A 12,500-nucleotide genomic window follows, 5' to 3' on the forward strand; every position below is an offset into this window, starting at 1 on the left:
TTAATTCTATGCCTAGAAGTATTATGATAGTAATTAATCATATTGAATACACCAGTAACATCCTAGCCACATCTAACAAAGCCACCCCATCCCACAGCATGATGAAGGCCGCCGCAACCTGCACGTGGCTGGGCGACCTAGTCACGGCCCTCATGGTGACCGACATGATGCTGCAGGACAACCTGTACCCGCACTGGGCCACGTGCTTCCGCCGCCTGTACCGCCTGTCCAACGTTCCCCGCATCCTGATCTTCTGGTGTGGCTCCATCGTGGTGGCCGTCGTCGTCATCTTCCTCATCGTCTCCGATTACATCTCCTGGGATCAACTCAACAAGGGATTCGTCGAGACCACAGGTGAGGAGATATTGCAGCTTAGGAGAGATTGCAGCTTGGGAGAGAATGCAGGGGAGGGGAGATTGCAGGGGAGGGGAGATTGCTGGGGAGGAGAGATTGCAGGGGAGGGGGATTGCAGGGTAGGAGAGATTGCAGTTGAGGAGAAATTGCAGTTGAGGAGAAATTGCAGGGGAGGGGAGATTGCATCTTAGGAGAGATTGCAGGGGAGGAGAGATTGCAGGGGAGGGGAGATTGCAGGGTAGGAGAGATTGCAGGGGAGGGGAGATTGCAGCTTAGGAGAAATTGCAGTTTAGGAGAGATTGCAGGGGAGGGGAGATTGAAGCTTAGGAGAGATTGCAGGAAATGAGGGATTGCAGGTGAGGAAAAATTGCAGCTTAGGAGAAATTGCAGCTTAGGAAAAATTGCAGGGGAGGGGAGATTGCAGGGTAGGAGAGATTGCAGGTGAGGAGAAATTGCAGCTTAGGAGAGATTGCAGGGGAGGGGAGATTGCAGAGTAGGAGAGATTGCAGGTGAGAAATTGCAGCTTAGGAGAGATTGCAGGGGAGGGGAGATTGAAGCTTAGGAGAGATTGCAGGAAATGAGGGATTGCAGGTGAGGAGAAATTGCAGCCTAGGAGAAATTGCAGCTTAGGAGAAATTGCAGGGGAGGGGAGATTGCAGGGTAGGAGAGACTGCAGGGTAGGAGAGATTGCAGGTGAGGAGAAATTTCAGCTTAGGAGAGATTGCAGGGGAGGGGAGATTGAAGCTTAGGAGAGATTGCAGGAAATGAGGGATTGCAGGTGAGGAGAAATTGCAGCTTAGGAGAAATTGCAGGGGAGGGGAGATTGCAGGGGAGGAGAGATTGCAGGGGAGGGGAGATTGCAGGAAATGAGGGATTGCAGGTGAGGAGAAATTGCAGTTGAGGAAAAATTGCAGCTTAGGAGAGATTGCAGGGGAGGAGAGATTGCAGGAAATGAGGGATTGCAGGTGAGGAGAAATTGCAGCTTAGGAGAAATTGCAGGGGAGGGGAGATTGCAGGGTAGGAGAGATTGCAGGGTAGGAGAGATTGCAGGTGAGGAGAAATTGCAGGGGAGGAGAGATTGCAGGGGAGGGGAGATTGCAGGGTAGGAGAGATTGCAGATGAGGAGAAATTGCAGCTTAGGAGAGATTGCAGGGGAGGGGAGATTGCAGGTGAGGAGAAATTGCAGCTTAAGAGAGATTGCAGGGGAGGGGAGATTGCAGCTTAGGAGAGATTGCAGGGTAGGAGAAATTGCAGGGCCTGAGGGATTGCAGGGGAGGAGCGATTGCAGGTAAAGAGCCCACAGGTGAGGAGAGATGGCAGGTAAGTAGAGATTGTATGTTAGGAGATAATACAGATGAAGAAAACCCATAGATTGCAGGTGAAGAGAGATCACAGGTGAGGAAAGATTGCAAGTGAGGAGAGATTGCAAGTGAGGAGAGATTGCAAGCAAGGAGATATTGCATGGGAAAAGAGATAGCTTTCATGGAGAGATTGCAGGTTAAGAGAGATTGCAGATGACGAGAGACTACATATTGCAGGTGAAGAGAGACCGCAGGTGAGGAGAGATTGCAGGGGAGGAGAGATTGTTAAGTTGGGAGGGATTGCAGGTGAGGAGAACCCACTGGTGAAGAGAGATTGCAGGTGAAAAGACATTTTATTTTTGTTAGTGATTTATTAATTCCTCAGAAGAATTTTTTTTTTATCTGAATTAGTAACATTGTATGCATATCCTAAATTTTTATATTGCAATTTTTTTTTTCTTTTTGATTTATTTGTAAATTTAATAATTCCTGATTATTTAACGTAAATGTTTATTTTCATGAGAGATTTAAAGAAAACGTATCAGATAGAAAACGGGAAACTAAAACAAAATACGATCACACGCCAAACGAGAGAAATCCCAATAATGTTGCAATAGGTTTTGATAAATGATTTTCTGATTAATAACCTTTATTATCCTTCAGTATGAGCAAAAGCTGTTTCATTTTTATTCCTACTGATTAACAATTAATTTAATCACCTGCATTCCGGCTGCAATTGCAACATCCGTTTCATAAATAAAGAATTAAATGGATAGTCGTGATCGCGTCATTATCATAAATCATGGATCATGCGTTCATGCATTGGATTAATTAACACTAATTGATGTCATCAGGTTTAACAAACAGAAACTGATACACGCCACATAAATACATGCGTATATCAACGGTGTATATATATATATATATATATATATATATATATATATATATATATATATATATATATATATATATATATATATATATATCACAAGCACACGTGATTTCAGTCAATGTAAATATCACCCACGAAAGGCATTTGATACCGAATTCTATCTTGGGAATATATATCCACTTGGAATTCATTTTATGGTAACAGCTTCTGGCCTGGTGGAGATTCGAACGACTCTATCTCATTCGAACCCCCACCTGTGGGCCGGAAACCATGCCAGCAACGACTCTATCTCATTCGAACCCCCACCTGTGGGCCGGAAACCATGCCAGCAACGACTCTACCGACTGAGCTATCAAGAGAGATAGAGTTACCATAAAATGAATTCCAAGTGGATATATATTCCCAAGATAGTATTCGGTATTAAATGCCTTTCGTGGGTGATATATATATATATATATATATATATATATATATATATATATATATATATATATATATATATATATATATATATATATCTTTATATCTTTGCCTTCAGCTTTTCCCATTTCTGTATGGGGCCGCAGTTTCTAGTCAACTTTCTCCATCTTAATATGTCCTGAACATCTTATTTTCTTAGACCCTTTTCCTTCATGACATTGAATAATTTATCTTTCAACCTGAACTTTGACCTTCCCATCCTTCTTCTGCCGTCCTCCACCTCCATGTTCATACCCCTTTTACATACGCGTTCATCTTCTCTCCTCATCATGACATGACCAAACCATTTCAGTCTTCTTCCCTGAGCTATCTTTGAAACATCTTATGCTTGTACATACTGCGTGTGTGTGTGTGTGTGTGTGTGTGTGTCCCATTGGGTTCACTACTCATTAATTCGGATTGATTTCAACTTATAATTGACGTAGAAGTGACTTTTGATCGACATACCCAACAAAAGAAGATACAGTATTGATTGTAGTCATATCCCACTGGGTTCACTACTCACAAATTTAGATGGATTTTAACTCGTAACTGATGTAGCAGTGACTTTTAACCGACATACTCAAGTAGAGAAGATACAGTTCTGATTGGAATCATATCCAATTGTTAACTACTATCTAATTCGGATTGATTTTAACTTGTAACTGGCGTAGCAGGGATTTTAACCAACATATCCAACAGGAGAAGATACAGTACTGAAGTGAATCATATCCCGCATTGATTTCAACTTGTAACTGATGTAGCATTGACTTTTGATCGACATACCCTGTTGAAGAAATACAGTATTGATTGGAGGCATATCCCACTGAATTCACTATTTAATTTTGATTGTTTTTAACCAACATACTGAAGAAGATACAGTACTGAAGTGAATCATATCCAACTGGGTTCACAGGTCTAATTCGGATTGATTTCAATTTTTAACTGATGTAGTATTGACTTTTGATCGACATACCCTGTTGAAGAAATACAGTATTTATTGGAGGCATATCCCACTGAATTCACTATTCAATTTTGATTGTTTTTAACCAACATACCCAACTGAAGAAGATACAGTTCTAATTGGAGTCATATCCCACTGGGTTCACAACTCATTAATTCGGATTGATTTTAACTTGTAACTGGCGTAGCATTAACTTTTGATAAGCATACTCGACAGGAGAAGATACACTATTGATCTGCTACATCCAGAAATCGTATGTCAAGTGGAAAGGACAATTTTAATATTTAATCTGATCGATGAAAACAGAGCAAAATGCGTTGTGTTCCTCTCTTCTATATATCATCCGCTTAAAGTGCAGGATATTTTATGTTTATTGATTCTCTTGTTATTTGTTTTCTTCTTTTTTTATTGATTGAATGATTGACTAATTGATTGATTGATTTGACGTTTTCTGGCTTCCTGACATCGAAGGTCATTGACGCCGATATCGTTTATTATAAATAAAGAATAAAAGAATATTCAATTAAAACCATAAAAGTAAATATGTCATTATTAAAGTTAAATAACTTCCAGGTTCCTTAATAATTTGTTACGGAATCCCTAAATTCCCGCTTCCTGAGTGTCAATTATTTTCTTTTTTAGATATTAATTTGTATTCCAATTTGTTATTTTAGCCTTATAAAAAGTTATTTCCAATTCAGCCTTTTGAAAAGTTTGTTATTAACCAGTCAGCTTTACAACAGTTTGTTAATAACCAGTCAGTCTTACAACAGTTTGTTATTAACCAGTCGATCTTACAACAGTTTGTTATTAACCAGTCAATCTTACAACAGTTTGTTATTAACCAGTCGGTCTTACAGCATTTTGTTATTAACCATTCGGTCTTACAACAGTTTGTTATTAACCAGTCAGTCTTACAACAGTTTGTTATTAACCAGTCGGTCTTACAACAGTTTGTTATTAACCAGTCAGTCTTACAACAGTTTGTTATTTACCAGTCAGTCTTACGTCAGTTTGTTATTAACCAGTCAGTCTTACAACAGTTTGTTACTAACCAGTCAGTCTTACGACAGTTTGTTATTAACCAGTCAGTCTTACAACAGTTTGTTATTTACCAGTCAGTCTTACGACAGTTTGTTATTAACCAGTCAGTCTTACAACAGTTTGTTATTTACCAGTCAGTCTTACGACAGTTTGTTATTAACCAGTCAGTCTTACAACAGTTTGTTATTAACCAGTCAGTCTTACAGCAGTTTGTTATTAACCAGTCGGTCTTACAGCAGTTTGTTATTAACCATTCGGTCTTACAACAGTTTGTTATTAACCAGTCAGTCTTACAACAGTTTGTTATTAACCAGTCGGTCTTACAACAGTTTGTTATTAACCAGTCAGTCTTACAACAGTTTGTTATTTACCAGTCAGTCTTACGACAGTTTGTTATTAACCAGTCAGTCTTACAACAGTTTGTTACTAACCAGTCAGTCTTACGACAGTTTGTTATTAACCAGTCAGTCTTACAACAGTTTGTTATTTACCAGTCAGTCTTACGACAGTTTGTTATTAACCAGTCAGTCTTACAACAGTTTGTTATTTACCAGTCAGTCTTACGACAGTTTGTTATTAACCAGTCAGTCTTACAACAGTTTGTTATTAACCAGTCAGTCTTACAGCAGTTTGTTATTAACCAGTCGGTCTTACAGCAGTTTGTTATTAACCATTCGGTCTTACAACAGTTTGTTATTAACCAGTCAGTCTTACAACAGTTTGTTATTAACCAGTCGGTCTTACAACAGTTTGTTATTAACCAGTCAGTCTTACAACAGTTTGTTATTTACCAGTCAGTCTTACGACAGTTTGTTATTAACCAGTCAGTCTTACAACAGTTTGTTACTAACCAGTCAGTCTTACGACAGTTTGTTATTAACCAGTCAGTCTTACAACAGTTTGTTATTTACCAGTCAGTCTTACGACAGTTTGTTATTAACCAGTCAGTCTTACGACAATTTGTTATAACCAATTCAGCCTTACGAAAACCTAAAGCTTGTTTATACCAATTATGCCTTACAAAAACCTTTTTATTACCAACTCAGCATAAGACTTGTTTTTATCAATTCTTATCAAGCAATATGTTATCAAGCATTCGTTTCCAAGCTTGAAATTCCTCTTTGAAGGTCACACGGTGACCCAGAGAAGACGAAAATTCGGCCCCTCTCACTCGCTCGCTAGCTCGACTTCCGGTAGATATTATTAGACATCCTGGTACAGTGTATAAACTTTAAAGCCGGGGAGGGCTTTCGACTTGTCTTTGATCACAGAGCTAGTACGGGGAACAGATAGCCAGTAGGGGGATCACAGAGCCAGTAGGGGGAACAGATAGCCAGTAGGGGGATCACAGAGCCATTAGGGGGAACAGATAGCCAGTAGGGGGATCACAGAGCCATTAGGGGGAACAGATAGCCAGTAGGGGGACCACAGAGCCAGTAGGGGGACCACAGAGCCAGTAGGGGGAACAGATAGCCAGTAGGGGGATCACAGAGCCATTAGGGGGAACAGATAGCCAGTAGGGGGATCACAGAGCCATTAGGGGGAACAGATAGCCAGTAGGGGGATCACAGAGCCAGTAGGGGGAACAGATAGCTAGTAGGGGGATCACAGAGCCAGTAGGGGGAACAGATAGCCAGCAGGGGAATCACAGAACCAGTAGGGGAATCACAGAACCAGTAGGGGGATCACAGAGCCAGTAAGGGGATCGCAGAGCCAGTAAGGAGAACAGAGAGCCAGTAGGGGCAACAGAGAGCCAGTAGGGGGATCAGATAGCTAGTAGAGTGAACAGAAAGCCAGTAGGGGGATCACAGAGCCAGTAAGGGGATCGCAGAGCCAGTAAGGAGAACAGAGTCTGTAGGGGGAACAGATAGCCAGCAGGGGAATCACAGAACCAGTAGGGGAATCACAGAACCAGTAGGGGGAACATAGCCAGTAGGGGGATCACAGAGCCAGTAAGGGGATCGCAGAGCCAGTAAGGAGAACAGAGAGCCAGTAGGGGCAACAGAGAGCCAGTAGGGGGATCAGATAGCTAGTAGAGTGAACAGAAAGCCAGTAAGGGGATCAGAGAGCCAGTAAGGGGATCAGAGAGCCAGTAGGGGGATCATACAGCCAGTAGGGGGATAGGAGAAAACTAGAGGGTACTAGGGGAAGGGGATGTTGCAGGAGGTGAGTGGGGCAGCCCCATTGTCTAATGATCAGAACGTCACTTGAATTTTTTTTTGTAAACTATACAGATCCTCTTCTGCCTTTTCTGTCAGGTGATGCATTGTCCCTTTTGCATTCTCGATCTAGCAGTCTGATGCTTTCACCTCGCTGGCTTTTAAAGGTTGGAGGTACCTATTGGCTAAAGGTATTTGCCAGTGAATATAAAGGTTTACTGTTGGCGCTTTGATACTGATGCATTGACAGTGATGAGAAGGTTGGTGTCAGTTAGATCAGTAATCAGAATTAGTACTAAGCAATAGAAAAGAAATTTACCTTGACAATAGAAGACAATCTTTATTTGGTAATGGAAGTAAGCCTTGAATTGACTGGAAGAGGGTCTTTATTTGATAATTGAAATGGATCTTGATTTTAAAATGATAGTTGACGTTAACTTGATAATAGAAGTGACCCTTTATCTGTCAGTGGAAATGGAACTTAACAAGGGAAGTGAGCCTTATTTGAGAATGGAAGAAAGCCTTATTTGAGAATGGATGAAAGCTTTATTTTAGCATGGAAGTAAGCCGTATTTGGCCATGAAAGTAAGCCGTATTTGACCATGAAAGTAACCATTATTTGACCATGAAAGTAAGCATTATGTGACTATGAAAGTAAGCATTATTTGACCATGAAAGTAAGCCTTATTTGACCATGTAAGTACCCATTATTTGACCATGAAAGTAAGCATTATTTGACTATGAAAGTAACTTTATTTGACCATGAAAGTAAGCATTATTTGACTATGAAAGTAAGCATTATTTGACCATGAAAGTAAGCCTTATTTGACCATGTAAGTACCCCTTATTTGACCATGAAAGTAAGCATTATTTGACTATGAAAGTAAGCCTTATTTGACAATGAATGTAAACATTATTTAACAAAATAAGTAAACCTTATTTGATAATGTAAGAAAGATTTATTTGACGATAGAGAAAAAGCTTTAACTTGCCAATGTTCATCTAGGTATGATTAGTTTAGAAATACTATGAAATGTATATATATATATATATATATATATATATATATATATATATTTATATATATATATATATATATATATATATATATATATATATATATATATATATGTATATATATATATATATATATATATATATATGTATATACACATTTATATACATACATATATATATATATATATATATATATATATATATATATATATTATATACATATATATATATATATATATATATATATATATGTGTGTGTGTGTGTGTGTGTGTGTGTGTTTATATATACATATATGTATTTAAAATTCGTTCAAGAAAATTATCATTGATTAAATGTATTCATACAGTTACTATCTTAAACACATACATGAAGATATTGATATTTATGAATAAATAGTTCTTTGAAAATCCTATTGAACTTCTCCACATACTCGGCAATTCTCTTGCTGTTCAGTCTATAGGAAACGTCCCTGCCTGGCTACTTGCTGGACGGGAGTTCGAGACCCGCTCAAGCTCGATAGTTTCTTGTAGTGTCTGTAACCTCACCATCCTGTTGAGCTAGGAAAGTTGGTTTAGGGGGATTCATAGGTCTACCTGCTGAGATATCAGCTGCCATTGCCTGGTCCTCCTTGGTCCTAGCTTGATAGAGTGGGCTTGGACGCTGATCATATGTGTGTATGGTCACTCTCTAGGAGGGGATTGCCTGTGACTCTTGCCTATGCCATTCATGAGTGACCTTTAAAATTTTTAATACCTTTATGCCCTTTACAAAAACCTTGTTATTACCAATTCAACCTTGCAAAAATCTTGTTATTACCAAATCAATCTGGCGAAAACCTTGTTATTACCAATTCAACCTTACAAAAACTTTGTTATTACCAATTCAACCTTGCAAAAACCTTGGTATTACTAATTCAACCTTTGAAAAACCGTGTCATTACCTTCAACTTTGCAAAAACCTTGTTATTACCAGTTTAACCTTGCAAAAACCTTGTTATTACTAATTCAACCTTTGAAAAACCTTGTTATTATCAATTCAACCCTACAAAACCTTATTACCGACTCAACCTTACAAACAAATTTTCATTACCAATTCAGATTTACAAAAACTTTATCACGTTTTCATCTCCTCGTATCCATCTTATTCCTCATTCATTGGACACTTTTCTTCCCTCTTTCCTCCCTGTTCCTTCTCCTACCAACTAATAGCTCCTCTTCAGTAGCGTCTCTTCGTAGAATTTAAAACGGGTACAGCAAGGTCGCGACCTTCAAGGAGACGTGTCTCACCTTCTTAGAAGATAAAGATGTTTTGGTTTTGGTCAGAAAACTATGTCTTATGTTTTATAGGATTCTGGGTTTACTGTTTTCAAGATTTTAACTTTGTTGAAGAGCATAGATATCTTCAAGTGCTCTAGTATAAGTATCAGATATTCGTCGTCGTTGAAGGGCTTTCATTACTGTTAAAGTTTTGACAGAATAAAAAGCTTTCTCGTAGACTTCAATGTCTTATATAGTGGTTCATCATACTCTGTTGAATTTTCCATTAGCTGCTTAATTATTATTATTATTATTATTATTATTATTATTATTATTATTGTTGTTGTTGTTGTTGTTGTTGTTGTTACTAGCCAAGCTACAATCCTAGTTGGAAAAGCAAGATACTATAAGCCCAAGGGCTCCAACAGGGAAAAATAGTCCAGTGAGGAAAGGAAGCAAGGAAATAAATAAACATTATAAGAAATAATGAAAAATTAGGATAAAGTATTTTTAAAAAACATCAATAAAATTAAAACAGATAATTCATATAAAACTATAAAAAGACTTAGATCATTACATGGATAGGGTCAGTTGTTGAATACCGGCTTCTAAAACGTGATTAAAGTCTAGTTTTCTTTCCATTTTGCTAAATATGATTTTTTAAAAATATTTCATATATTACTGAGAATAAACTTACTGGGCGATAATTTTTAAGGACTTTTGTGTCTCTTTTTGCGAAGTATAATATATTTTTCCCAAGTTCACCGATATTTTCTATTACAGTATTACCATTACTTGCTAAGCTACAACCCTAGTTGGAAAAGCAGGATGCTATAAGCTCAGGGGCTCCAAAAGGGAAAATAGCCCAGGGTGGAAAGGAAACAAAGAAAAATAAAAATATTTTAAGAACAGTAACATTAAAATAAATATTTCCTTTATAAACTATAAAAACTTTAACGAAACAAGAGGAAGAGAAATTAGATAGAATAGTGTGTCAGAGTGTACTCTCAAGTGGACTATTATGAAATATCTCCATTTGTTATTAAATCCTTTTTTAAGCCATCTTTTTCTGCTTTGTCTCTTTTCATACCTTTTACTGTTTTTTTTTCTCTAATAGCTTTCTGTTATTTTGGGTACCGACTCATATGTTTCATTTGTTTTGATGTTGTTACTGTTTTTGAAATATTTTATTGTTAATTTTTTCTTATATCATTGATTTATTTCCTTATCTTCTTTCCTCACTGGGCTATTTTTCTCTATTGGAGCTCTTGGACTTATAGCATCTTGCTTTTCCGACTAGGATTGTAGCTTAGTTAATAATAATAATAATAATAATAATAATAATAATAATAATAATAATAATAACAATAACAATTGGTCACATAATTTTTTTTTTTTTTTTTTTTTTTTTTTTTTTTTTTTTTTTTTTTTTGCTACAATCTGCTGTCAGATTCCAGGAAATCGCATCTATGGGTGTTTCCTCGTAAAAAAATCTCTAGGGGGGAAGGCCCCCCCACCGTCAGTGCCTTTTCAAACTTTAGACCTCCACCCGAAAATACGCTTTGCCCCTGGTACATGTAACAAGGCACACTTCATAGAGCATTGATATCTATAATTGGGCTTATGATTAGCTAACAACGTATTTGTTGCGGACATTATATATATATTTTAGTTAAATTTTAGGTTTTTAATTCTATGGATGAGTTCCAACTCTGCTTTTAGAATATAGGATCTGCACTATAACTATTTGTAATAAATATTATCTGTATTTTACATATAATTACCATAACTTAGAGCCTTAAATCAGAAGAAAAAAATGATTGGATTTTGAATTTTTGATGCATTAATTGAAAAAAAAAAATATCATAAAAGTATATTTCAGTGCCGATACGTTTCTTCCAATTCGAATAGAATTCGAGTGTTTCTACTTGTCAAAAGATGGCAGCACGCGTCCCTTGTTCCATTCATGTGAATTATTCTATCCAATGAGAAAATGGTTATAGATTGATACTTATGTAGAAATATGTATGACAGGTATAAATTATATTAAGTTCAAATTAAGAAGTTCAAATGAATTAGGCTATTCTTTAGCTATTTTTAAACCAAAATGACGTCATGGAAGGTTCCAGAATGCAAGGATTAAAGAGCCCTACACGTTATTACTTTTCGTGGCCAATAGATGGCCTGACTAGAGTACCAAACTGCTAATTATCCCCATCTCATTACAATTTGCATTACTTCATTTCTGGTTCTATTTGGGCACAAAATTGCTGTAAAGCAGATGCACGTGAACTTTGATGTTCTTTGTTGTCTGGCCACAACTTAATCCTCAGAAAATTACAAATTTCTCAATGAATGTCACAGAAATATTTCCTCAACAAACAATCATTAGTTCAATTACATTTGGGGGTCAGGGGGTCGCCAGATGTGCCACATATACTGAAATTTGTGAGATAATCGAGTAATTACAGTTATTTGCTGTAATTTTCAATTATCTTCTTATGAAACCAAAATATAATTAATGTGTTTAATGGTATGACGTGTATTATTAGTAAAATCTACGTAGAATAACAGTATTGTTACATTTCGAAAGGCATAATAACGCAGACTTCGCTAGCTCCCTCCCTTACACCGTAACGAGTTTTACTTTACCGCCCATAGATGGCATCAGAGGTACCTTGACCAAACTAATATAGTCAATTATTTGAAGAACACGTGTGTCCAAAAAGTGTAGTAGGAAGGTAGAGGCTAGAGAATCGGTAGTTGGTAAATTGTCCAATGACCGTTTCCTTATTATGAATGAACATTTTCATCAGAAAATCGTGTGATTTTTTCATATGATATCGAAAGCAACCTGAGTTTACTTATGAAAGTGTTTAGTATTACCTTTTTTCATCAAAACACATAGATATTGAGTCATTTCCCTGTACAAGTGACCAAGATAACAATCATCAGCATAGTTAAAGGTTGGTGGACGGGTTTGGGACAGCGCTGCCAAATGAAATTTCCTTGAATGGAGAATTTCATTATTCATTACAGATTCAAATAAT

General features: G+C 37.2%; 1 protein-coding gene across 1 annotated transcript in view; it reads left to right on the plus strand.

Annotated features, from left to right (window-relative positions):
• The window catches only part of LOC137629764 (transmembrane protein 117-like), a 188,393-nt gene that overhangs the window by 146,000 nt on the left and 29,893 nt on the right, over positions 1-12,500 (plus strand). The window contains exon 5 of the mRNA XM_068361382.1: positions 98-354. Coding sequence (XP_068217483.1) covers positions 98-354 — 257 coding nt within the window. The remainder of the gene's footprint in view (positions 1-97; positions 355-12,500) is intronic.

Source organism: Palaemon carinicauda, chromosome 37, assembly GCF_036898095.1.
Source record: "Palaemon carinicauda isolate YSFRI2023 chromosome 37, ASM3689809v2, whole genome shotgun sequence".
NCBI lineage: Eukaryota > Metazoa > Arthropoda > Malacostraca > Decapoda > Palaemonidae > Palaemon > Palaemon carinicauda.